The 27,993-nt window shown below is 39.3% G+C and overlaps 3 protein-coding genes across 9 annotated transcripts; 2 read left to right on the top strand and 1 right to left on the bottom strand.

The window, feature by feature from the left end:
- Positions 1–46: 46 nt before the first annotated feature.
- LOC122636268 (neprilysin-2-like) lies at positions 47–18,430 on the top strand. Of its 6 annotated transcripts, none has more exons than XM_043827303.1 (10): positions 47–231; positions 12,967–13,112; positions 14,653–14,748; positions 14,851–15,096; positions 15,178–15,389; positions 15,469–15,645; positions 15,747–16,241; positions 16,317–16,608; positions 16,696–16,946; positions 17,085–18,430. In XM_043827303.1, exons 1-10 carry the CDS (start codon positions 83–85, stop codon positions 17,421–17,423), a joined length of 2,403 nt encoding a protein of 800 aa, XP_043683238.1. In that variant the 5' UTR covers positions 47–82; the 3' UTR covers positions 17,424–18,430. The 6 variants fall into 6 exon arrangements, with proteins under 6 accessions (XP_043683238.1, XP_043683237.1, XP_043683236.1 ...); XM_043827302.1 differs by having other exon boundaries at positions 14,635–14,748; XM_043827301.1 differs by having other exon boundaries at positions 14,620–14,748.
- Positions 18,431–18,733: 303 nt separating this feature from the next.
- LOC122636272 (eukaryotic translation initiation factor 3 subunit G) lies at positions 18,734–20,746 on the bottom strand. Its single transcript, XM_043827315.1, has 3 exons — positions 20,612–20,746; positions 19,798–20,247; positions 18,734–19,723 (listed from the first exon to the last, which is right to left on the bottom strand). The coding sequence occupies exons 2-3, from the start codon at positions 20,243–20,245 to the stop codon at positions 19,311–19,313; spliced, it is 861 nt and encodes a 286-aa protein (XP_043683250.1). The 5' UTR covers positions 20,246–20,247; positions 20,612–20,746; the 3' UTR covers positions 18,734–19,310.
- Positions 20,747–20,804: 58 nt separating this feature from the next.
- LOC122636269 (calcium homeostasis endoplasmic reticulum protein) lies at positions 20,805–26,340 on the top strand. 2 transcript variants are annotated; one of them, XM_043827307.1, is made up of 8 exons: positions 20,805–20,968; positions 21,336–21,506; positions 22,269–22,932; positions 23,007–23,078; positions 23,505–23,901; positions 23,982–24,385; positions 24,481–24,846; positions 24,991–26,340. In XM_043827307.1, exons 1-8 carry the CDS (start codon positions 20,950–20,952, stop codon positions 25,283–25,285), a joined length of 2,388 nt encoding a protein of 795 aa, XP_043683242.1. In that variant the 5' UTR covers positions 20,805–20,949; the 3' UTR covers positions 25,286–26,340. The 2 variants fall into 2 exon arrangements, with proteins under 2 accessions (XP_043683242.1, XP_043683243.1); XM_043827308.1 differs by lacking the exon at positions 20,805–20,968 and having other exon boundaries at positions 21,367–21,506; positions 22,331–22,932.
- Positions 26,341–27,993: the final 1,653 nt, after the last annotated feature.

Genomic DNA, 27,993 nt, shown 5'->3' with positions numbered 1-27,993 from the left:
TCTCTACAAGCTCGTCTTTCTCGTCGTCGCTTTTACGATAATATATAACCTAAATTCGTAGCAGTTCGATCGTAGAAATAAGATGAGAAAAGACGAGCCGGATTTCACGAAGGCGACGACGCTTCGATATCACGACTTCGACGTTGGAGATGGCAGCAGGAAGGCCGATGTTCTCGATGTAGCTCGCGCCTGCTTATACGATAGGGTTTACGAAGGGACTACCACGAAAGGGTAAGTTTTCTTCTCCTCCTCGATTCTATTCCACGCGCACGCATATACGGATTTCGTCGTCCTTTTCGACGAAAAATTTGGAAAGGCGAGTCGAGGAACGACTCCTTTCTCTAAGGGGTTATCGGACCTTTCACGGTTCGTTTGTGACTTGAATTTGTCCCATTAGCATCGCCGCGGGTATTACTATATAACGGGACGCGCACTAGCGCCGAGTGCATCGAAACGATGCCGGGCTCGTTACGAGCCGCATCGTGGTCAGAGAGAGAGAGAGAGAGAGAGAGAGAGCCGCGTAGGCGTCGCGATACCACTCGATACGCGCGACTCGTCCTCTCGAAAGGATATCGACGCCTTTGCCGATCGGAAACTAACCATCCATCGAATCGAATATTCGCATATTGGATCCTCGAAGTCCGAATTCGAGGTCGGGGTTGCACTTTGACGTTCGACGCGGACACGCTTCGACTTTCTTAAAACGCCTCTACGCGTGCTAAACGCTTTTCCTTGACTTTCGTACCTTTATCGCGCCTGGAACAGAAACGGGAGAAAATGTTTTCGTCCAACTTTGTAAGAGCGTCGATCGCTCTTTCTTTCTTTTACCTCGTCTTCTTACCTCCTGTCCTTCCGCGTGACTTCGAATATAGAGCTTCGTATGCAAGTACCAGTAAAACGAGTCGAATTCTTACTCGAATTCTTATTCGCAAACGCGTTCGACGATGCGAATGGAACAATCGATCGAAAATTCTTCTAACGACGCTTTTCCGATCTTCGGAGGAAACGCAGAATCGTTCCTTCCATCGATACGCGTCGTTATCGCAAAGACCGAGTCCCGTTCGAGTTCGATCGAAATAAGAATACTCGTCGTAGCCGATAATCGATGACTATCGTAGTCGAGCTAGAAGTATAACGGGATAACCTGGATCAGCTTCCTTAGCCTACGCGTACTTACGCGTCTAGACTCTTTCGAGCCGCTCCTCCTAGCTCAACTAGGCGCGTTTGTTGTATTCGTCGCAAAGAATCGACCCGGTTCGATCTATCGCTTTAGCCTCCATACAGATCTTCGCGTCTAAAGAACGCGCCGACGACTTTTCTAACCGATTGTAATCGGTTTTTCTTTTCTTTTCTCTGCCCTAAGGACGTTGTTTTCTTCCTCCCATATGCAATTGAAACTAATTTAGCACTACTAATTCGCAGAGATTAACTGTTTCCTCTGTCGCGAACGAACGTCGCCTAGGTCATCCATTGAATTTATTTATCGTCCGATCTCGAACGATGGCGACTCGTCTGGCATCGATCCTGACGAAAATGCGAGGAAATGTCAACCCCCCAGAAGGACGATGGACGTGCGATAAATAGCTACATGCGTGATATTTGCGCGTAACGCCTAAATTTGAATGACGAGACACTTGATTCCTTGCGATAATGGGGTTCAGCAATGTAGGTGTTGCGATTTGTGTGCGTGCGTTTTTGCTCCTTAACAAGCACTCCCGTAATAAGATGACGCGCGCAATCTTCGAACTAGTCGTGGACGAGTGCGTAATCGCTACTCCGAGATATCTCCTTCGATCTTTCGCCGATGCAAATCCTTTTCTTAATCCTAATGCGCGTTCCGATAACCCGTCTACGCTTTTTATTTATTCGTAACGTGCACGCATTTCGAGAGACCGTTTAAAATGAATTCATCTAGAACGACCGGATAAGTATTTCCTGTCTTTTACCGTGTACATGGTTTCTCTATAATTATGCGATAGGTGTTGCTAGAATCGATGGATCAATTTTATGCCCGGAGTTATCGAAATTCTCGTTAAATATCGAATAACTCGTCGAACGATCGACGAAGCTGCGCTTTTCCTAAAGTTTTTCCCCTGGACGTTCCAATCGCGCGATCACTAGTTCCAATGTCGCTCGATAATCCTTTCAGATAAATCCGAATAAATCCGAGATTTCCTTCGTCGGAATCGACGTGTCATCTTTCATATTTCTCTTACCAATCGTCGTGTGCGAATGAAGAACGACGCGGATGGATTCCCATTGAAATTATCGATTTGACATGCACCGAAGACGGATACGGTCCCCTATACAGAATTCCATCGATTTTACCCAATTTGGTAAAACTTGGACGAAAGAGGAGACAGGTTTCTTCGAACCCCCGAACTTAAAAAAGAATCGGGGGTCTAGGCGAAACTTTTCTTCGCAGACGAGAGAGAAAAAGAACTAAAACGAAGTAACGGCCATTTACGGGTAATCGAGCAATAACAGGAACAAACGAAAAGAAAAGAAACTTCTCGTCGGCAGTGGTGCACGGGCACGAGTTGAAATAAATTAGAAACGGGAGATAATGGAATGCCGATAAGGTATCGCCCACGCACCGGTGCTCATTTCGATTCCTAGCGTCTGCAACCGATTCTGAGCGTTCTGCTCGGAACTTGGAAGTTATCCTTTTATCTACGAAGTGGCGAGCTTCCACGCGCGAGGGAAGAAGGCCGAACCGATCGACGCGTTCGATCCGATTCGTCGGATCTCGTCTAAGATCCCGATCGACGCGAATCGACGCGCTCGTCTCTCGTTCGCCCTGTCTCCCTTCTCCTCTTTCCTTCGAAAGAGAAAATGAAGTCGGATCGATGCGACTCCTCTTAAACATTGTTTTTTTCTTTTTTAACTCCGATGAGTCAGAAACGACGCGCCCTGGATTTTTGCCTCCTAAGCAATTCTTCTATCGTAAAACCGCCAAGGACTTTGTAGACGAGCAGACGTTGCGACAAGGAACGTGTGGTAGGTACTTCCTCCCGTCGTACCTCCTTCCCTTCTATCGCATTCCAACGTTCGTGTTTATCGATAAAATTTCGTGCTCTTCTACCGGTCGACTATGAACGTTTAAACGTCTGCGAATGGATCCTCGATCGCACTTTATTCGTCTTATGATTCATATCGCGATTCATTTTCGACTTACTTCACTTTCCTCCTTATGTCGTTAAACGAATTTCATTTCGAGGAGTCCTTAATAAACGATCGCTACGATCGATCAAAAACTCGTGCAAGCCGCTACTATTATTTTTGTTTTGTTGTTTTTGTGACCGAACGCGCAAAACATTGCATAAACGTATCCGTACTTACGGACAATTGGCGACATCCGCGAGGTCGGCATTACGCGTACCGCCGCGGACGATAAGAAAGATTCGCGGCAAGTGCGTAGATCGGTCTTAGTTTTAAAGGTAACCATAGTTACCCGGAACATTTAACTGGAGCACTTACGACGAACCGTCGAAGCTGTTTCTAGGACAGTAGTTTTGAACTTTCTACACAATGGTTTCCAAACTTACAACCCAGTGGCGTTGGGTTGTCTCAACTCCCTGAAACTCGGTCAAATTTACGCACGTCCGCAGCTTTTGTATTTATTCATTCGATATTAAGACGTGTCTCGAGTAACGGTGGGCCACGACCCAAGTAAAATCCTTCCCTTCCAGGGATATACGACGTTAGAAACTTGTCGCGCTGGTTCGTCCTTGCGAATAACGCAGCGGAGAGATCGAGAGCAGAGACATTAACAAGTTCTTTCTTATTTCGATCAGCTACTGTAACGAGAAGCACTTCTTTCTATGCCAATTGCCACGAGTCGCTATCTTACTCTACTCGAATCCTACAAATTTATTGCGCGTTTTTGCTTCGTCTCACAACTTTTTCATATTATAACGAAGAAGAAGGGAAGAGAGAAAGACGAAGCTTTCAGACGTTTCTCGCCGTTCGCCTCGTCGATCGCATATGCGTAATTAATGAAGGATCTCTCTATGGACGGTCGTCGATCTATCCTGTAACGCAACCGGTCGAAACCAGTTTTCTCTCTTTTCTCGTAGAGCCTTCGAACGTCCGATCTCTGTCGGAGCCTCGCGCAGCGACGTGGACTTTCTAGGCTTTTATTAAACGATCACCCTTCGCCGTCGACGATGATTCTTGTACGAGATTTTGAAGAACGTTTGATATACGTTAACCCGGCGAACGGAGAATGATTTCGTTCGCGTTTAACCGCACGTTGAAGATTACTTTGAGATTCCTTTGAATCCCTAGGATTGCTTATAGACGTTGGAGAGATATACTCTGTTGCACGGACGAATTTCTGACAGCGCGCGCGACGTTACGAATTCGCATACGTTTCGGTCGAATTCATTCGAATTTTCATTCGAAGGATATATCGATGGAAAGGCTCGGTGGCGCGGTATCGCCGATACTGGCCAAGGATACGATTAATGCGTCTGGCATAATTTTGATCGAGCGTGCCTTTTCGCGTCGAAAGCAACATGGGAAAAGTGACGAGGACGGAGGAATAAGAGAAAGAGAGAGAACTCCGTGGCGCTAGGAACGAGAGTGACTGAGAGAGGATCACGGAGGTAGGGAGAGGGCGTTTAAATACGAGGAGAAACGCGCGCGCCCGTTCAGTCCGGCGCCACACTCCAAACCGTTCCACGTACTTATGTATGTCCGGACTCGAACGAGGAAAGAGTAGAGAAAGAGAAGAGGAGAGATCCTTTCGAAGGATATAACCTTGGGGAAGAGAGATCAGCGGAGGAAAAATTTTGTCGTAAACAAAAGGATTTCGATCTAACCCGATGAAATCGTAAACGAAACGCATCGAGTAAAAACTTTTTAGTGTGTGTTCGTCGTGTGCTAGTGAGTCATTAGAAAAAGGAAAGCCGAGCAAACGAAGAAAACGAAGAGTTACACAAGGATTTGAAAAAGAATAGAGACTGGGGCAGAGTAATATCGTCAAAATGACGAACAGTATGAAGCAAACCGTCATTAAGTGAGTTTTAGATTTAACTGCGATATTTCTTCTCCTTTATCGCGCGTAATTAGAAGATAAACGTTTAGCCATTTCGTAAAGAAGTTGGAAAATAAGTGACAGTAGGCTAAAACGTTCTACAGTTCAAATAAATATCGTTGTTTTCCTCTATAAGATTAAACGATGGATCCGGTGTCTAATGAAATTGAATTCGCTTCGATTAATAAATTGAAGAGACGTGCGACTAAAACGCGATAAAGTTCATCGAATAGACGTTTGAACTATCGGTACAGGGATCATTTTTTTCCATCGCGTAACGAAGGAGAAGTCGTAAGACGTCGTTTTTATTAGAAGTGCGCAGTGTGCCATTTTTACGTGTATGCAGAGAGAGAGAGAGAGAGAGAGAGAGAGAGAGAGAGAGAGAGAGAGAGAGCGCGCGCGCAACGCGGATTGGCCGATCGTAAGATGCAGCTTTCCCGTATCGAGTTTTATGTTTCTTTTCTTTCCGGTTGATTTTTACGAGGGACCGCCTGTATATAGCAGAAACCCGCGCATTTATACGTTCGTACCGCTTTTATCGGCTAGATAGGTCTACCGATACTTTACGTAACGTCGGCAAAAAGCCGCCGGTCAATCGGTGAAACCAGTCAAGTTCGATCGAGAATAAAAAGTATATCGCGGAAGATGAAAGTTTAACAAAGATCGTTTTTATCGTTTCAATCGTTTCATCCATCGCAGAAACCTTCAAGAGAATAAAACGTGCACCTGCTTCGAGAAATAATTAATTATTCGAATAGACGTACAGCCTTTCTCGTTCCAACGACGAGAGATCGAGCTGTAAATTTCCAAACGAGAGACTCCGTTGGTCCTCGTCAAGCTTCGCCTTATCGCTACTACATCGAGATTAGAAAAACTTATCTTCAGCTTCGTTGGCAACAATTACATCTCGAAAGAAATCGGCCCCACGCGCGTTGCTCCGACAATCAAGGTGTTCGCGAGCAGGTAGCTGGATCATATCGTCGCGTCGCGTCGCGTCGCGTCGTGTCGCGGCGCGTCGCGTCGCGTCGGGCAAAGATCTTGCTTTCACACGTATCATCCTGTCCTACGAATTCGAATCTCTAAGAAAATTACACGATTAGACGAACCTATTTCGCGATGGAAGTAGAAATCTTGTGACTTCGATGCACGCCAGGATTCTGACGATGATAAAACACGTCGACCAGGCATTGATGTTACGGCCGAGAACTTTTCTTTTGTCCTTAGATCTTAAGAACGCAACGTAGATAACCAAGTATCACCGGCCCAAGCATCGCTTTCTCCTTCAAACTCGATCGAAACGAACGTAAATGTTGACGATTTGGTTGTATCGTGGAGTATTAATTCTTTTGCAACTCGTTCGAAATCGACGAAAGAACGGACGGAAATTCTTTCGAAGAACGTTAAAGCACGCGCGCGGGGGCGAGCGCGCGCGCACGCACGTGAACGTACACGTTGATCGATTCAATTATCGAGGTCTTACTAACAATAGAGCTGCATGTTAAACGCATTTTGCGCCAAAGTGGAACGAAATGAGACGATACGGTATAGCACGTAAAGATCGAAATTCAGTTGGCGCGTTACATTTGTCTTTCTCTTCGCGCTCATATAAATAACGAATTAATAGATTCGCGATACGATCTTTAATCGTTTTTCTTCCTTCGCGGTATACCTAAGAAGGTATAAATAAAGGTACAAACGAACGACTATGAACGAATAAGAATATTCGACTTTTCAAAGATACGATGGATCGTTTGATCCTAAATTTAGATCGTTCCTTATTCGATTTTCGACGAGACAAAGCGAACGAATCGTTGAAAAGAAAACGACACTCGTGCGATGCTCGCTCGTAAACACTTCAAATTTGCAAAGCCTATTAAAGGTCGAGTCGAGCATAGCGAAAGTTCCACGATCCCGTTTATCCTCCAGACACCATTAAGGTTCATGGTGCAAGTTTACAAATGTCTACCAAGTCGCAACGCGTTATAACAATAAGCCGACAGAACGAGATTATTTACATAAAGCTATTAGGCTTCGATATTCTTCGTGAGTCTTGCATTAGCGTTTCTCGTTTGCACAATCTTGATCTTGCTCGATGGACGAAACCACTTTGTATAGCCAAAATAACGATCCCTAACGGCGACGATATTTTCGTAATGTCGCGATGTTTGCGATATCATCCTTAAAAGAGAAACATATATAATACTACGAGCCGTAAGCACGTTGATTGCTTTTCCAAGCTTCTTCAGATTCTTCCTTTGTTTGAAAAGCAATTACGATGCGTCTCGTAAAACAAGAAACGACAGACGTGGACGAATAGCGTCGAATATGACGCTCTTTTCTTTAAAAAAAAAACTTCCCTTCCTTTGATTGATCTATTAGACAAAGATTTTCATGCTGCGCCGATAGATGTAAGTATATTGACGAAACCGCTAATTGTAAATGAAAATAAATATGTATATGGTAAAATGGTGACATGACAGGTATCCGTGCATCATCCGTGCATCATCCGTGCATCGGATACGTCACGGATTCGAGAGGGAATGTGGAGGAATAGCTTTGATGCGTTGAAAGGAAAAACGAAGAAAAAAGAAAAAAAAAAACAAACAAACAAACAAAAAGAAGAAAAAAAGAAAGATACCAGGAAGGCACGAAAGAACAAAATAAAGAGGAATTTATATGAGTCCTCTCGCGATAACGAGCGGCCAACGAGCCGTTCGATGGATGATCTCGTGTCTCGCGTAATTATCGAAATTGATTTATCTTCCCCGAGTAATTTCGGACGAGAGTGGATTCTCGTTGCAATCGACGTTGCAATAATTCGTTTTGCTGAACGAAATAGAACGCGTTTGGCGGTGAGAAAAACGAAAAGGCTATAATAGAAATTGACAAGTAAGGGATCACGCGTTATTGGTGAAAAGTCACATTTTACGATTAACCTATGGGTACTTTTGAATCGCGCTCACGCGATGAAATGTAGATCTCATGCTCCGAAATTCATTTGATCATGCCTCTACTACCGTGCGGTTCAAACCCACTCGAATTAATTACCGGCGACTCCTCGTAACGACGTTACGACGTTACGACGTTACGGCGTTGCGACGTTACGACGTTACGGCGTTGCGACGTTACGACGTTACGCTTTAACGCGCATCGTTTAACAACAGTTACAACGAACGTAGTCATACGCGATATTTCGAATATTATCGATTAAATAAATATTGCAGTAGTTATAAATAAGATACGAAAAATCAGTTGGCTCGGACAAATATATAACAAATAATAAAGTTACATTATTTCCATTTATACGTTTATACATTTGATTAGTAGTTATGCATGATGCAACTAAGGATATACTATCCACGTGATAGGATCGTTGAAGCGTTAGCACGGAAACGTGCTTTTGTCCTCGAGCTCGGTTAGGAGTACTCGGTTAGAATACCTACCGAGTATATTTCTTGCGAAATATTCACAATATCGCGGTTCCGCAAGAGGAGATGCTAGAAAAGAGCTACGCAGAAGTTGCATTCGATAATTTCCGCGATATCGCATCGCCTTGTCCGGGTTGCATAATCTCGTGTTTGGTAGACGTAGATACCGTAGACGCATATATACATCGAGAAGGAAAGAAGGAAGAAACGAAAGAGGAAGTAAGAGAAAAATAAGCGGAAGCGGAGCTTCGTGCGCTATTATATCGCACGAAAAGAAGACACGATTCTGTTAGGAGCCACTCTCCTCCTAGTACTACTTAGTACCCTCCTCGTCGCAAGTTCTCGCACTTGTGAAGGAGAACGACTCCGTAGTTCCGACGAATAAATCATAATTCCGAACAGTAATGAAATTATAATCGTTTTTGAATAATCATTCAAGATACTAGTTGCCGTATTTCTATCATCTCGACGACCATTGGCAGACGCGCCTTCGCGATTATTCTTGCTCAAGGGAACGTTACGCAAGTCGATTTCAAAAATATTTTCTTTGGCAGCGTAGCTAATAAAGCGAACGATCAGTGTATCGCGACATCTCTCACTCTTATCATCTTCGCACGATAGATCTGGCGGTTGCCATACCGCCCACGAATTTATTCGTTTCCTTGTATTACGCGAGGGCGAACATCACGCGTGTTTTTTCCCAGATTCATGTTAACAGTCCGTTTCTACGATTTCGGGCTTCCCGGGAGATCGTGCGCGACCGGTTCAATAAGGACGAATCTTCTCCTAATCGGTTCTTTTCTTTCATGATTCCATAAGCGGAGTCTTACTTTCTACAGGAAACGACGTTTCCGCTTGACGAGCAGCAAGCATACGCGATCCTGTATTTCGCGAGCCTATCCAATGTAAGATACATACGTCGTTTATTTGGTCGATTAAAAGTATGCCATCGTTCGTTCGTAAGTACGTATTTCAAAGAGACACCTTGAAATTTGGTATGCTTATAGTAGACCGATCGCTTGTCGCGCACGCGCTCGCGTTTGTGTCCCCGTCGATTCGTATGTATACCTGTAGAAGTATCGAATGGCCTCTGGCTTCCTCTCCATACAAAATTACTAACGTACGCTGATATTTATAAACATATATCGTTCTAGAATAATACCGAGAAGGGATAGCACGAGACACATATTGTAAGAGAAATTTGACCGAATGGAGAGGGAACTACCATCGTACGCCGTTTCTCTCCGCGGGTATACGCATACATCAGCTTTTAGATTCGCGAGGCAGAGGAGAACGAATTCGTATTCCGCGCACCTTTCGAATCGTTTGTACTCGAATCGCATTTGCCTCTCCTCGAGTAACTGGCCTAGAGTTCGGAATAAATTTCAAGCCACGAGGTCTCTTGCCTTTCTTACGTAGCTTATACGTTGTATTCTTGAATCTATGTCGTACCGAAGGAGGAGCGAGTCAAAGGAAAAATTTCATTTGAAAATCGTGAGAAAAGAGTCGGGACGAAATATTATCGACCTTGATGGCAATTGTTAAATCGCGTGAGAACACGATTTAATAAATTGCCATATAGAATTCAAGTGAGCGAATTAATTCCATTTCAAGCGTCTTCCACGATCTTGTAATTTGCGGAAATGAAAAAATCCACTATTATCAATTACCCACTGCACGTCGCATAAGGAATTATAAAAGAGATTGAGAGAAGAAGGTAGAAGATGAAAATCAAGAAGAGCAAGACAAAAGACTGTATAACGCTGAAGGACATCGTTTGAAAGCGAAGAAATAGAAGGAAAGGAAACGAAACGAAAAGGAAGGAAAAATGGAAGATAAAAGAAACGTCCGAAGGTAGTACGTTCGACCAAGATGGTAAGGCTCGCCATGAGCCACTCGTTCTTTTTCGGATTAACATGCGGACTACATTCTTTTTTAGTGTATATACTCGACGTGCTGACGTGGTCGGTCGGTCGGTCGGTCGGTCGGTCGGTCGGTCGGTCGGTCGGTCGGTCGGTCGGTCGGTCGGTCGGTCGGTCGGTTGGTTCGTCCCTCTCTTTTTCATGAAAAGTATGTTAAACGATCGACCGTTCGATTCGAAGCTCTACCAACCGAATCGTTTTGTCAAAGGATTACCGTCTCGATATCGAACGAGACTCCATTACAAATACGATACGACAACGATATACAGCGATGATATATACCAACAATAGCTTTCTGCGACGTTAATACACATACCTAGATACATCTAAGGTCGAAGACTTTGAAATCGATGAAATTTATCGAGATTCAGAATCGATTTAACCGTTAGCTAATTTATTATGCGTGCCCAAATGAGATCTATAGACGTTTTAAAATCGTTATAAATTCATAATTATCGATACTCGTTCCTCGTTGGATCGATTTCGTTTACGATTTCATGAGCGTAGACTCGATTGACTGATCATTGGCCCGACAAATTCGTGATCGAACGCGAATCTAATTTTGATATCCTGGTAAAACGGCTACGAGAACCGTATCTTCGTCGATGAAACTCGTTACTCATAAAACGATGGAAATTTTTGATTCGTTATCTAACGTAATAATGTAAATATGGTTGTTCTTTCATCGAGCATTGTGAAGAATTTATAAAGAAAGAGAAGAAATTATTTCTAATTATAATTTAGAGGATAAACCTTATAAGAGACACCTTACATTTTTCTTCTCCTAATTCCTATATATATCGTACATATATGTGTATATATATATATATATATATGTATATGTATGTATGTATGCATATAGACTTATTTACGACGAGGACGAGAAACCTGTTGCATTTTTACGATTTTTATGATTCTTACGACGTTCTTACAAAGTAAATCGATAACGTTCAAGCGTCAAAAGGAATCTAATTGAAAGCTTTTCTCCTCGTCTTTCTTAACGACTGCGGCGATCGGGAAATAAACTAACACCGGGACCATGGACTTTCTCGTAATTATTCAACCGTGGCGTGGTCGATATATCCGTACGAGCTCTCTCAAACGAACGTTGAATCAAGCGCCGTTCAACGGCAATAACATCTCGATCGTTATTACAGCTCAAACCTTATAGTATTACCATAAATTCTAACGAAGAAGACACTATATCTAATTATATCTTTATTATCCTTCGCCGTTAATATTTCGAAGAATACGTTGAATTAAACACATATGTGTGTCCGAAATCTCGTGTCGATGCGCACCGAAGAGGTCATTACACTCGATTGCGTCGTCCCGTAGATGAAACTCTATTGCGTTGCTCGGCATTGGCCCAAGTAGTAGCTACACCTAAAGATATATCTAAATTACTTAAGTAGATATATTCATGTGCGTGCTCGGCACGAGTCTCGTAGCGGCCATTCAAACGTAGGCCGAATTGAAAGCGTACATCGCACACGGCTATTTGATAAAACAAGGTGAAGATCTTGAAACTCGTATTTTATCTTTCGTTCCAATGAAAAGAAATGATATCTCCAGCTTAATTTGTCAATTTATTTTTCATTCGCAATGATTTATTTGTACTGTTAGAATATTATTAATTATTATTATCGCACATTAATGAAAGTTTTCCTCAAAAAGAAAAATCGAAATTATCATCGACAAATATAATTTTATCGGTTAAGGTGTTCCTACGTCCCCTTTTCACTATCGCGAAATGACCACCGCTCGTACGTTAGCGATAACGATACAAAAGAACGGTCGAAGCGATTGCGACATTCCAAGTAAGTAAGTACTTACGTATTTTATCGCAATTACGTCGAGCGCGGCAAAAGACGAGTTTTTTCCTACGTTTAATCTCCACGCAGGATATTCCTCGGTGCGTTCCTTGACAATGTATTCTTCGGCTATCTCGAACGACACTTTGTTCGTCTTTATCACATTAGATGCTGTGTGTGTGTGTGTGTGTGTGTGTGTGTGTGTATATGTATATGTATGCATGTCTGTATGTATATGTATACATGTACACTGGCTTCCATTTCTTTCGATCGATCTCGTCGATAAAATTGGCAAATCGCAAAAACTATCGTTCCTTCATTTCTAATCCGATAGAGACACGCTTAATTGAACTCTAACGAAAAAGATTATCAGATACGAGTCGCTTGCGACAAGAAATTATTCAATCGTAAAGAATGAACGGACGCTCGGCGAGTAAAAGGAAGAAATGTCCAAATCATTTATCGTGTTAGTTTCTTTTTCTTGATGTAACGACGAAAAGTTTGAGTAGGAAGAAATTTCAATCAACCGTAATTCCTAATCCGTTATTAAACCGGCGGACTTGGAGAGAGAAAGAACGACCAAAACAATTCATAATTTTAGCAATTCGATAGAAATAGCCTCGCGAATTCATCGTACGATCGATTGGAATTACGATTCATTACAATTCCGAACCTCGTACACTCGTATTCCCGAATGAATTGTCATGATGCAAATGTAGAAACGTACGAGCAAATTGTTTTACCTTCGTCTACGTTTCCAGAAATCCAACATGGTGGAAGAGACGATCGGCTTTGGAACGTGGATTAACGGTAATCGCAGTGTCCGGTGTCCTCTTGTGCATCGCCCTGGCCGTCGCGCTCGGTGTATTGGCCGCGAATACAGCATCTTGCGAGCAATCGTCGAACGGTAAGAAATGTTATTTGCTCTTTTCTACAATGCGTCTCCATTTAGATCTGGTAATCCGATTGCCCATTAATAATAGTTAAACTCGTTATAAATATTGTTCAAAGAATTGATGTGATTACGACTCGTGTCGATCATTCGACGCAATGGAGAAAGGAGTGGGTTGCGTGCGACCGGAGATCAAATGATTGAAAAATAAGCAAAGAAAAAAGAAAGAGAAAAATATATTAATCCTATTCTGCTGATTCTGACGCATATCAGTATATTTTTGGAATCGTCGATTACGAGGAATCGCGTCAGAATCAATAGTGTTTTGAAAATTAGTCACTAACCACGTCGGAGTAATCGCGTAAAACTATAAAATACATAAGCGTCGAACGCGATAACGTAGTAGAGTTTTAAAATATTCGAATTAATTTACATTAACATCCCGCGATATTTTTGGTCGATCGACATCGAAAGATTTCGGAAAGATTGAAAAAACAGAAAGGGGTGAAAGAAAAGATTAGATGCTATAATAATTAATTAGTACGTCGGATAAAATAAACGAGACGACTCGAGCAATGCTTCTGATTTTGATTTGACATCATAAAAATACAAATGTCATTATGAAGCATGTGAAATATAACTATATCCTATCATATGGAAAGGACGCGCGTCTATCGACTGCGTTCGCTTTTATTAACGCAATTATTCTCCGGTAGTCAACAAGATAGAGAGATAGATCGCAACTACATCGAGTCGTGTCTTTCGGTTACGATCTTGATCTCGTTGATCTTGCTTTGTTTGTCGCTCGTTTTACCACTTGCCCCCTCGTAAAACCGTTCGATAATCTATGTTGGACGCAATTATTTCAATTCGGTGCAACCATTAAGCGTTGAATTGGCATTAAATAGAGATTAATCGATCTAAGAGCGTAGCTAGGTTAAACGATGCACGTTCACCATTAAATTCAATGAGTCCCGACGGTATCGGATGTACCGAAGCAATCCAGGAGAAAGAAATTTATCGACGAGCGTTGTCTCTTTTCGCAAACGTATCCTCTCGCTTTAACAATTAATACGCACACGCAGCTCATAGTTTACGTTTCATTGCCCTCGAGAAGCTTGACCGCAACGCGCCCAATATTTATCTTTGAGGCAAAGAAAGTGGAGAACGAGCGAATCATTCTGCTTCGTGTTGCTACTTGAATTCATGATCGTCCATCATCGGGTTACCGAACGAGAAAAATGTCTCGAACTAGTCCCGCGATCGGCAGAATTCGCAAACATTAATTCCTGTCATTAATTCTTGTCATTAATCTTGCAATCGTTACCGTACTCGTATTCGTTAGACACTCGTCGCCATACATACTTGCCTATTTTTCGCTTGTGACTCTTTTCTGACCGTTCACGGTCATAGAGATGGATAGCTTTAGAATAGCTTTGCATTAATGTCGCATAATATCGCATATGATTTTTTACACTCGCCAATCCGCATCTGCACGCACAACATCTGCACACGCCATAAGTTGCCGTTAATTCAGAGCAACTACCGTCCACAGCGGAAGCTCTAAAAGTAATCAAAGATACCGCCACCATCGATCGTCAACCATCGGAGAAAGAAAACATATGCTTCTCTCCAGGATGCGTTCACACGGGTGAGTTTTAACTAATAAAGATACGAATGAAATAAAATAAAAGATTTTCGATTAAATAAAGAAACGTGATCGCATTGACTCTCGCGAACCTTTTCGATAAAGCGTCCAAAGTATTGGAGAACATGGATCCCGACGTTGAGCCCTGCGACGACTTTTACAAATTCGCCTGTGGTGGTTTTCTCAAGTCCACCATCATTCCGGACGACAAGACTAGCGTAAATACGTTTAGCGTTATCAGCGATAATCTTCAGCAGCAACTTAGAACGAGTATTGAGGAGAAGAGCCCGCCGAATGAGCCACGCCCGTTCACGTTGGCCAAGATTTTCTATAAGAACTGTATGAATAAGAGTAAGTAACGCGGCTCTTGTAAAATTTATAAAACTTCATCTTGCCATTTGCAATCTAAACTGTGTCGTCTCGATATTTTAGCGGCCATCGAAGAAAAAGGTTTAGAACCGTTGCTCGATATTTTGCAAATATTAGGCGGTTGGCCTGTACTAGAAGGTGACGCTTGGAAAGAAGAGAATTTCAATTGGAAGGACTCGGTTTACAAATTCCGAACAAGGGGTTATTCCGTCGACTACTTCCTAGATTTTAGCATTGGCGTGGACTTGAAGAACAGCACGATACGTATTATCGACGTAAGTTGGACAATCATTATCTCGTTGCGATCCTAATTGCAACGATCAATCAACAACTCTGATATCGATATGCTTGCAGCTTGATCAAGCGTCGCTCGGTTTGTCACGCGAGTACTTATCCAAGGGCTTCGCTGATAAAATCGTCCAAGCTTATTACAATTACATGGTCGATATCGCCGTAATTCTTGGAGCCGACAAGGATAGAGCCGTAACGGAACTTAGAGATTCTCTGGATTTCGAAATGAAACTCGCGAATGTAAGTATTACGCAGTAACGAGGACTCTTGCGTTGTCCCGTTTTACGTCGTAACAGTTTCACCCGGCGTATCATTTCAATATTTTCCCTTCCTTCGAACAGATATCGTTGCCCAATGAAAAACGACGTAACGCCACATTGCTATACAATCCAATGACCATAAAGGAATTATCAAACAACTATCCGAGCATACCGTGGAAGGAATATTTTAACACGCTATTAGCACCGACCGTTCAGGTTGAGGAAAACGAAGTGGTGATCGTTAGCGTGCCAAGCTATATAAAGAGTTTGGAACAGCTCTTGAGTAGGACACCGAAAAGGGTACAAGCAAATTATGTCATGTGGAGGGCGGCAGCTGCATCGGTCAGCTATCTTACGGAGAATATCAGAAAGAGGCAGCTTCAATATTCGACGGCTTTAAGCGGTAAAGCCGAGAGAGAGGCCAGATGGAAGGAGTGCGTCGACATGGTTTCCGGAAGTTTATCCATAAGCGTTGGCGCGATGTACGTGAGGAAATATTTTAAAGAGGACGCCAAGAAAAATGCCCTCGAAATGGTCAACGATATTAGGGAAGAATTTACCAAGATTTTGAAAAAGGTAAAATAATTTCGAATTGTTTCGAAAAGTATATGATACGTACATTAGTACATTAGTGCCGCGGACTCCTTTTAGGTCGATTGGATGGACGAAGAAACTAAAGAGAGCGCTCTGGATAAAGCTGCATCGATGTCCAGTCACATCGCTTATCCTGACGAATTGTTGGACGATAAGAAACTCGAGAAATTTTACGAGAAACTCGAATTGACCGAAGGGAATTATCTCGAAAGTATTTTGAATCTTACGCTTTTCGGAATAGAATATTCTTTCAGTAGACTTAGAAAGCCAGTTAACAAGAGTGACTGGATAACGCACGGAAAGCCAGCGATCGTGAATGCGTTTTACTCGTCTATAGAAAACAGTATTCGTACGTTATCTCCGTTGCCTTAAGAATCTCTCATTATCACATTGAATAGTCATACGACCGATATAACCTTTTCAAACGTATACGCAGAATTCCCAGCTGGCATTCTTCAAGGGACTTTCTTTAACAATGATCGGCCACGATACATGAATTACGGTGCTATCGGATTTGTCATCGGTCACGAGATCACGCATGGTTTCGACGATCAGGGCAGACAATTCGATAAGGAAGGAAATCTCGTCGATTGGTGGGCGCCAGAAACCAAAGAGAATTACCTGGAAAGAGCAGAGTGCATCGTTCAACAATATAGAAATTACACCGTCGAAGAAGTCGGTTTGAAAGTAAGAAAATTTCTCTTCCTCCCTGCGTAATTAGATGCCTTATTCAGATCTTATTGTTTCATTCCTCTCTCTCTCTCTCTCTCTCTCTCTCTCGTCTCCCGAGCATACTCTTGCATTAACGAGTTTTCTTGCTTATAGTTAAATGGCATTAATACGCAAGGTGAGAATATCGCAGACAATGGCGGTATCAAGGAGGCCTACTTTGCATACAAAGAATGGGTCAAGCGAAATCATCCTGAACAGAAATTACCAGGACTTTTCTATACGCCCGAACAAATGTTTTGGATAAGCGCTGCCAATACTTGGTGCAGCAAATATCGGCCCGAAACCATGAAGCTTCGCATCACGACGGGATTCCATAGTCCTGGCGAATTTCGTGTTTTGGGTCCGTTCTCGAATATGAATGAATTCTCGAAAGACTTCAATTGCCCTGTTGGTTCCAAGATGAATCCTGAAAAGAAGTGTGCCGTTTGGTAGACCGCGTCGATCGACGAATTCCTTATCTTATTACCTTAGTCACAAAGAATGCAACGACGAACGACGCGTTTTCGATGTACATGCATAGCTACATCTATGGTACATCGTTGATTTGGCAGATCGCCGATATGCGTCCTCAAAGGACGAAGGTTCGCTCTAAAGATGCTTTATACCAATAACGACGAAGATGTTTCGTAAAAGGGATCATCTTCATTTTTTTTTAACACGGTTAAACGTCTAAACTTGAAAATGAAATATAAGAAGAGTATCTATTCATGTTTCTGACAATAGTCGAATGATTTCTAATCGATTAGATTATAATCGATTAGAATTTTATGTGTTTTAGATAAACCTGATGTTTTAAACGCTACATTTGCTATTGTCTTTTTATATATAAAAAAAAAAAGAACTATATCTCGTTTATCCTACGTGTTATGTAAATAAAAGTGAATGGTAGATATCGAGTCTTTAGCATCTATAGTAACGTCTAGCTGCGAGCACTGTTAATGATTATTTTTTCGTTAAATTTTACATTTACGCATAAATGTCGAAGACAATTGTTGCACGTGCGCGGTAGATTCTATTAAATTTTCTATTCTCAATCTATCGTTAATAATCCTCATCGATATTCACTATTCGATGTTAATAAGGGAGCACATGTATTGGAATCAAATATGGTTTTACTTTGTAACAATTAATGAATATATCATTTTTATAGGATCAACTTCCTCTAAAATTAGACAGTAACGCGAGACTGCTAAAAAGTTTCTGCTGAGGAAAAAAATGTAAGATTAATTTTCTTAAAGATATTTTTTCGTATTAATCAAATGGCGACATACGTTCCATTGGTACTTTTTTAAATGGTAACTATGCTCATCAGAGAACTATACGATTGCTAACTATAGTTACCGTCTCAAAGTACTTAGACTACCTAGTATTAATCATATAATAGTTATATCTCGCAACCAATAAGAAAAATATATGTCCTTGCTTTTTATATTATCACACTCCTTTTGTATATATGTCTTGGATTAGCATTTACTTTTTATCCTTCTCTTTTCTTTTTACAGCGTATCTATAGCAACGCAATGTAGCATTTTAACAGTTAAACATTCGATAATCATATTTATTATAACAATGTAATATTTTCTCTTACTATTCAAATAGACAAGTATACTTATGCATTTGTTTTTGTTATGCTTTCACTTTTAAATGTAAAAGTGAAAAAAGAAAAAAAGAAAAAGAAACGAAAGGAAAGACCTGCAGACCAAATTAACACAATTAAATCCCCTATAAACTTCATAAACAGATTCGTAAAGTACCTAATTATTTAATAATCAATGTGCGGTAAAACAAAGTTAAATGTACATTCTAACTGGAACTTGATTGAACGCTGATGACAATATTGGAACGAAAGGGTAGGTATCTTAGATGCATCTTGCTACATTACAAAGTGTCGATATAATTCGGCTGTTAAACGATCTTTAATTTTACGCATAGTAATAATCAAGACTCGTTTATATATATTCTCTATTAAAATCAATTTTAAATATAAAACAATTTAGAGAAAAAAAAAAGAAACATGATTCTTACAGAAAAATGACTGACCCGAGTCTTGAAAATTGAAAATCTGTGACAAGTCGTAATATCAGGAATAACATAGTTTTTAGCTTATTAAAGTCCAATTTGTAAGATTACAGATTAATTTCGCTATATGTTATATCATTTTGAGATATCGAATGTAAAAGTGGAAAATATTGAATACCATAAAAATATTCGCTACTTGTTCTGGGACCCCGCAACTTGGCACAGCCATGCACTCATTAAATCCAGCATTTTGCTGTAAATACAACTCGTGTTTCTCTTATTATTACATATCAAATTGAATTAATTATTTTGTTGCTGCGGTTTGGACCATTCTACGCTTAGAATAAGATGATCATATCCATAACCATCAAGAGTAGCAATTGCTTTCGCAGCCTCTGCTCTATATTTGAAATGCACGTATGCGAATCCTTTGCAAAGAGTAGTTTGTTTCTCCTTTGCTAAATACTGTTTTACAACTGTTCCAAAAGGTTTGACAAGTTCATCTAAATCTGCATCCGTAGTACTTTGAGACAAATTAGAAATACGAATGGCTGTGGTGTCGTCCCTGCGCTGCATCTGCATCGCATCGCCGCGCTTATTGCCACCATCTCGCATACTCGGCGGTACATATTTACTTCCTTGCGGTTTCAATTCAGCTATTGCGCCAGGAACAGCAGGGTTGACAAGGGGTTTCTTATCATCCGGAACTTTTCCTAAAAATAATAATACTTACGGTTTGAAATCTATCTTTTTGGAATCTATAAAAACTAGCCGTAAGAATACGTACCACCGGCAAGTACAGTATCTTTATATGGACACTTTGAGGTCCAATGATCTCCGTTACAGTTACGACATTTAACAACACCTTTGTCGCCCATATTTTTCAATTTATCAAGGGTATCTTCTTCCACTTTATTTTCTTCCTCTTTACTAGATATAAATTGCATAAACACATCTTCGGCACCAACCGTAGTAGCAGGATTTGGACCAGGCCTGTCGTCCACGGAATCTCCAAACTTGGCCCAATTCTTTCTGGCAGCTATAGTTTTTGATACTATACGACGTTCTATTTTATACGTGCGTACAACTTTTACTTTCTTATTATCTTGATTAAACTTGTATTCTGTAAGTATCTTAAATCCATTCTCATAAACCTCAGAAGGTGGGGGCAATACTCCTCCTTCTTCTTCGACTTCATCCGCCCAACTGGACTTTATGTCAGATGCTACTGGCATTTCTGCAATACACAAATCGTCATTATTATTCAAATATTATGTGCCAATTATTTGTAGTATTGCTAATATATACAAAAATATATACAATTGCCAAATAAAATTTTATTTACGAATTTAGGTTAATATTCATAAATGCATGTATGTATCCACGTACGACGTTGTAAAATCGTTCTTTCAAAGCATCGATAATATTATCGACTTTACTTTAATCTACTCTACTCTATGTGCAATAATTACGAGTAATAAGTATTGTTATAGCGGAATTAAAAACTACACCCAAGGTTGCACAAGACGCGTGCGTATCGGAATAACGCGAGATTAGTTCATGCTAGATAAAAAGAATACTTGGGAAAATTGATACGTAACCTTAGCAACGTTTTCTTGTAAATCGGCAAAAATATATGATATGATTAACTAGAGATATGACTGAAAGACTGAGAAGAACCAAACGGTACGTCAATCAGAAAACGCGAAACTTATAAAAATGGTGGAATATCCGCATGTGAAATGTCCAGTTATTAGAGCGCCACCCATAGCCAAGCAAGAAAGTATCGGTTAATAATGGCGACGTCTAGCGTCTTGTGTCGGTTATGAGAAGATAATGTTTTTCGGAGCCGAATTCCGATCATACAAAAGAGAAGGTCCAATTTTATAAAACATACAACTGTTATTTAACGTGAAAGTACTCGAAAGAAGTCGCGATAATGGACCAAGCGCCCGCAGGTAACTAAAAATTGTTAGGCTCGGCGGAAAGTCAGGCCTCTGAGCGCGATACCGCATATTCCCTGAATAGAAGAAAACACGATTTGTACTCCGTTTTCGTATTAATCGTGATATTTATAATTAATCATTTTTTAGCATTTTATTTGCTCAAAGCTGTAGATCGATGCGTCATGTGTCACCCTTGCGTGGTGTTAAATATGAGCAATTCAAAATTTTCAGGTTACGATGGGCACATTTTAGGACAGGGATATATTTAAACAATATTCTTTTATATTTCTAAACACGTTCCTTTTGTTTCTTTTTAATGGATCTTATGTCAAGCATTAATCGATGTTTCTAATTATTTTTGTTTTCGTATAACATGTAGATACAGAATTACGGAACATCATTGACAAACTGGCACAGTTTGTTGCCCGCAATGGACCCGAATTCGAGCAGATGACCAAAAATAAGCAGAAGGACAACCCTAAGTTTGGTTTCCTGTTTGGCGGAGAGCACTTCAACTACTATCAGTACAAAGTGACTACAGAGCAAGCCAGTAAGTGGGATACAGCCCCTTAACGACAATTGAGAAGCATAAAGGCTATGCTTTATTCAACGAACAAGGAATGACTGACAAAAAAAGATAGAATAAAATAATATAAAATAAATAGACGATGATAATAATAATAATAATAATAATAATAATAATAGTAGTAGTAATAATAATAGTAATAATAATAGTAATAATAATACTAATACTAATAATAATAATAATAATAATAATAATAATAATAATAATAATAATAATAATAATAATAATAATAATAATAATAATAAAAGATATACGGGTGAAAGGAAATTTCTGAATTCATCGTACAAAAGTATTTATCATCAAATGTGAACACTACGTTTCAAGATTTTGGGATTACTATTTGTTAAACGGATTGCTTTTACTAAAGACATCTTGTATTCATCGACAATGGTGATTTTGAGAAGACATAGTTTTAAGATTCTTACTGGAGCTTGTCTAATACGGAGTACATTGTCAGTGTATCGCTTAAATCTATGTGGGACATATTCATTTCTCATAATATACCCTGTAAAACCCTAGTAATATAGAAATATAAAACAGGGAAAGAATATAGTGCTCCCATATGACTTACCGCATTTTCTGATATACTTCTCTAATACTATCAAGAATTTTATTATGCACTGGTAAAAGATAAGACACAACAGAAATTGGACTATTTGTATACTTTTTCAATAACAATTGAAGAAATCAAACATTTTACAATAATCCACCGTCATTCGTTTACAGTTTTAAAGCAAAAAGGAATAAATCCAATGCAAAATGCAGACCCACGTTTAAACGTTTCGCAGCAGCAGCAAACAGCCGCTACCGCCACGCAGCCACTGAATAACGTCAATCTAACGTCTGGCCTAAATACTCAGAACAATGGATTAAATCCAGTGGTTGGAATAGGGCCTGTGGGAAATTCGGCTGGTACGGTGATACCAGGAGTACCTGGACAAATTGGAGGACCAACAAATACTGGACCACCAATTGGATCGGTACCATCTGGCATGGGAGGTGTAAACCCACCTATGGGTGGAGTGACACCAGCTGTTAACATCGGTGGCCCACCAGCATGGCTTCAAACAGAACTGGCCAACCTTCAGTCGCAACAAACGACTCTGCAGGAACAAGTTAGACAATCGGAACAAAATCTTGCTGCGCAACATGCTGCATTGATGGCGCAACAACAAGGCAGAGTAGAGGATGCTGTCAGACAAGCTCAGGAAACAGCTTTGCAAAATAGTGCTCAAAGCACAAACACAGATCTTACCGCATTTGATACAGTTCTGCAACCTATTATTGATAGCTGCACGAAAGACAGCATAAGCGCGGGAAAAGCTTGGATCCTTCAAAATTCTGTAACACCACAAAGCAATCAAGTGGTTGCTGATCATTTATTGAAAAAGTATTGTACAATTTTCATTAAATCATGATTTTTAATTTGAAAATATATTCTTACACGGCATATTTCTATTTCAGAGTTATCCAAGGATCAACGTTTAGTCATAAGCTTCATATTATATATTTGGTAAACGATGTCTTACATCATTGGTGAGTACACGTAAAATTTTTATAAGAATACAAATTTGTTATTTATATTATATTACTAAATAATTATATATTAAATCAGAAAAATGGAAAATGATAATATTTATTAATATTAGATATTTTTTATACTTTGTGTTTCTTGTTTGTGTTTGATAATTGATTAATAATATTAGATGTACTATTACGATTGGATAGATATCTTTATTAATTCTACCTTGAGATCGCGAAATCGTTTAATACGCGTATATATCGAATGTATAATATTTCTATAATAATATCATGTGCGTGTATGTGTGTGTGTGTGTGCGTCTATATATATATATATTTATTTATTTATTTATTTATTTAAACACACAACATACATACATATACATACATAAATACGCGCGCCTATGTTTATGTGTGTGTGCAACGTATAACATTTCTTAGTGCTAGAAAAAAATCTATGGATCTTCGGAAGGCAATGGAAAGTGTTGTTGTTCCCATGTTCTGTAATACTTCATTAGCTGCATCCGAAGAGCAACTTAATAAGCTTAATAAATTGTTAAGCCTTTGGGAATCGAAGAATAATTACTTTGACGAAGGGATTATAGATAAATTAAAACAACCGAGCGCATCTTGGTCCGAATATCAAGCTAATTTGGTATCGCAACATGCAAGTGCTATTACTCCAATCACAACTTCTACGAAGCAAACATTCGATAATTATCAAGCGCAACATCAAGCGTTTGTTACACACGCTTTGAGACAAATTCAAAATATCGAACAGCAAAAAATAGCGATCGATCAGCAACTTAAAGCACCGCCTCCGCCACCTCCGCAAATGGTATTAGTTTTGTTTCACTTTGTCATTTCAATCGATTATGATATCAATGTTTGTGTAACATTCTTATGAAATTTTCGCAGAATCAACAAAACATGTCATTACCCCCTAATCATACTGGCCCAAGCGGACCGATGGGTAGTGACGTTAACTTCAGCCAACCTCCACCTGGTTGGGGTGTGCCACCAGGAAACGAACCACCGCCATTCGCGAACGTTCCTTTACCAGATTTTTCTAAACCTCCACCAGGATTTGGCCCACCTCCTGTCATTCACGAACCGTCTGTCGAGGATCTGATGCCCAGCATGCCTTACTTTGAGTTGCCTGCAGGCTTGATGGTCCCGCTCATTAAACTGGAAGACGGAGAATACAAACCTTTGGATCCCGATGCCATCAGACTTCCACCGCCCGCACCACCCAGCGATCGATTGGTTGCAGCCGTAGAAGCATTTTACGCACCTCCAAATCACGATTCACCGAGAGATAGGTGAAGAAGTTATAATATATAATTTTATCCGATATATAACCAAAGCGTTAGTAGTATTCTGTGGCTTAATTTAATTATCTGTTATATTTTATTAGCGATGGTTGGGAGAAACTTGGTCTCTACGAATATTATAAGGCAAAGAATTCTGCGCGTAAACGCAAGGAGGAAGACATTGTAGCTGGCATCAGACAAAAGTCCAAGTCTCCGTCACCTATTTTAAGGCCAAGATCGAAAAGTCCTAGTCCACCAAAGAAACGTTACAGAAGCAAATCTCGTAGTAGATCGAGATCTAGATCGAGGGGTAGAAGTAGATCGCGATCACCAACGGCGAATCATAGACGTAATAGCCGTAACAGTAATCATAATACCAGAAGTCGTAGAAGAAGGAACAGTAACAAGGATCGAAGTCCAGAGAGGAGATTAGACAGACAAGATCGCAGTCCAACTCCTCCGAGTTTTCTGTAAGTCATCAATTTCATTTGATAAATTTTATTTTCATCGATGAAAATTATTTTATTTCCTATTGACTCTCTAAATTGTTATTTATATACATATTTTATTACTTTCATTACTTTATATACATATTTCATTACTTTTTCCTTTAGCGGATCGACGTATAGCAAAGCTCCGCAAGAAATAAGCTTGGATGAAAGTAATAAGGGGCACCAATTGTTAAAAAAAATGGGCTGGGGAGGTGCTGGACTAGGTGCCAACGAGCAAGGTATTGAGGCACCTATATCGGGCGGTGAAATACGAGATAAAAACGACCAATACAAGGGTGTCGGCATCAATTTGAACGATCCATACGAAAATTTTCGCAAGAGCAAGGGGCAGGCGTTTATCACTCGAATGAAAGCAAGAGCGGAAGAGCGTGCCGAAGAAAGGGGTGAACGGGACTGAATATATATGTGTGTGTGTATATGTATATATATATGTGTGTGTATATATATATATATATATGACATTAAACAAATATGTATATGTACGAGGTGATATCAGGACAAAGTGAGAGATAGACTTATTATCGAGGATGAGAGAGAATTTACTCTTGCTCCGAAAACCGATCGACACAATTTTTCAACGATTTTTGCGACTTTTTGCCTATGAGGGCTGAATTTCAATATACTTGTCCATATATTAGGTCCTATTGATGCACGTGCAACTACTAATTTACTTTTACGCGTATCTTTACGAGATATTGACATTAATAATCGACATATTTTACGTTACAATATATTCTAGCCGAATAGAAGGATTTTATGATTTAGTTACGAATGATAGCTAGATGTTTTAGATTAATTTTAAGAATTTTAATTCACCATAAATCAATGTACCACACGCCATACACGCGCGCGTGTGTGTATATGTATATTTCCATAAAAATTGTGTCGATCTTTTTTTCGTAGACTAAATCATTTCTATCCGTCTATCTGTCGGCTGTTACGAAATAGTTTCATATATCAACGCGGCAAATGGTTTATAATTATTCATAAATTTATAAGGAAATGAAAAAAAAGCTGGCAATACATATGCGTGCGTATTGTCTTTTCTTTATTTCGAAGTTTAAAGGAATTTGTTAATATATTATTGTATTATCATTGTACATTTCTTTCAAAAGAAATTCAAATAATTCATTCATTAGCCTAACTTTAGGCGTAAAAAGAATTAGTATTTAAATGTGAACATTTAAATGAAAGAGATCTCTGGAAAGTCACGTAGGAAAAGGTTTTTATAGCAACATGCTGAATGTATATGTAAAAACCCCACTCTACAATTTGCCCTGCCTAAAAGTTAATTATCTTGAGCATTACTCGAGAAAATTGCGCTCTTAATGAGCGTGTATGAGAGAGTACAACTGTCGTGCAGCAAGTACACGAGACGATTCTGCATGAAACTCGACGCTAAGTATATACTTGTATTTAGTAAGTTAATAAATATTAATTATATTAAATATACACATATATATACATATATATATGTGTGTATATGTATGTATATGTGTGGTATATATATATATATTTATATATATATATATATATCCATACAAACACACACACACACACACACGCGCGCGCGCGCGCGAGAGATTTCAAGAGTGAATGTCGCATAATCGATAACCTCCTTTAGTACTTTGCATAAAACTTTTATTTCACTCATTAATAAATACTTAAAAAAAATCAAAGAGATCAAGTTTTACATAATCGTCTGAATCGTTTCGCATCGTTAAACTACGAATTCTTCTATCGTCAACTGGACATCGTTGGAAATTTATGTGAGCAGTAAGCGATCATAAATATCGTAAACTAATTATATTTTAATCTTTAATTTTTACTAAATACATAATTACAATTAAGTGTATAAATTGTTCATTTTTTTATGAAATTTAAATATATTGCACAAAGCACGTGTAGTATTTTTAAATTAATCTTCATTAAAAAAGTTTTTTTTTTACTTTTATTTATAATCTACACATAAAAATCGATTCAACAGTTATGATATTGCGTTTCTATCTTCCTCTGTGAATTTTATTCAACAGGCACCGTGATGCACATGCGGGACAGTTCACTTGGTTTTCTTACTATCGATGGAATCGCCATTTTGAGTAATTTCATGGCACGTGTCGTAATCACCCATCGTTCTCTCGTTTATTGTAGGTAATTAGATTATTTTATATACCAATCGATTGCCAAAAATTTGATTTTCGCGATTGAATATATTAATATCGATCACGCTTAACTACGAAATGTCTTAGTCTACTGCGTTCCTTAACCTAATATAACCGTATAAGCAATCGTTATTTTTGATGATAGAATAAAGCAAGTACAACGTTCAGAATTTTCGTCGTCAGTTTCATTTATCTATAATAAAAAATGATGTTCGACACTGGATGACGACTGAGAAGCAAATATTGTTATTTATTTTCCCTTTACCCTTTACGAAAACGTTCAATTAATTCTATGTTTATCTTTTCAGGACTTGTGCATAATGATTTCGTTCGTTATCGTTAACAGTACACTGTGGTATATGTACTTAAAAATATGCAAGATGGATTTTGTTACAGTTAAACAGAATTCACAGCTCTTTAAATTTGTACATTCTTTCTTCGTTCGAGCAATATTATTTTATCGAAACTTTCTTTTGTCCTTTTCTTTTAGTTATGCATTTTTTATTGAATTATACAAGTATCGAATAGCTGAGGATTCTGAATTCATTCTACTTTCATAGCAATCTTGCAACTTTATTTCTTTAATTTTACAGTAATAAATTTAATGTGGATTCTTTCAACATTTATTGTTGACTTGTAATTAGTAATGAACATCATTGGAATAAGAAATATCGAGGCATAAGACTTTTATCTCATTCAATGATAAATATTTACTGAAAATCGAAGATGTTAAGTTTTATATAATCGTATAAATTGCATCCTAGAACTACGAATTCTTCTATTGTCAACTGGACATAGTTGGAAATTTATGTGCATGATGAACGATCACGAATATCATTCATAAACTAAATATATTTTATTCTTTACTTTTTATCAAATACACGATTATAATTAAGTGGATAAAATATTCATTTTTTTATGAAATTTAAATATATTACACAGA

The sequence above is a fragment of the Vespula pensylvanica genome, chromosome 21 (genome assembly GCF_014466175.1).
Source record: "Vespula pensylvanica isolate Volc-1 chromosome 21, ASM1446617v1, whole genome shotgun sequence".
NCBI classification, from domain to species: domain Eukaryota; kingdom Metazoa; phylum Arthropoda; class Insecta; order Hymenoptera; family Vespidae; genus Vespula; species Vespula pensylvanica.
This window is presented reverse-complemented; position numbering and strand designations above follow the sequence as displayed.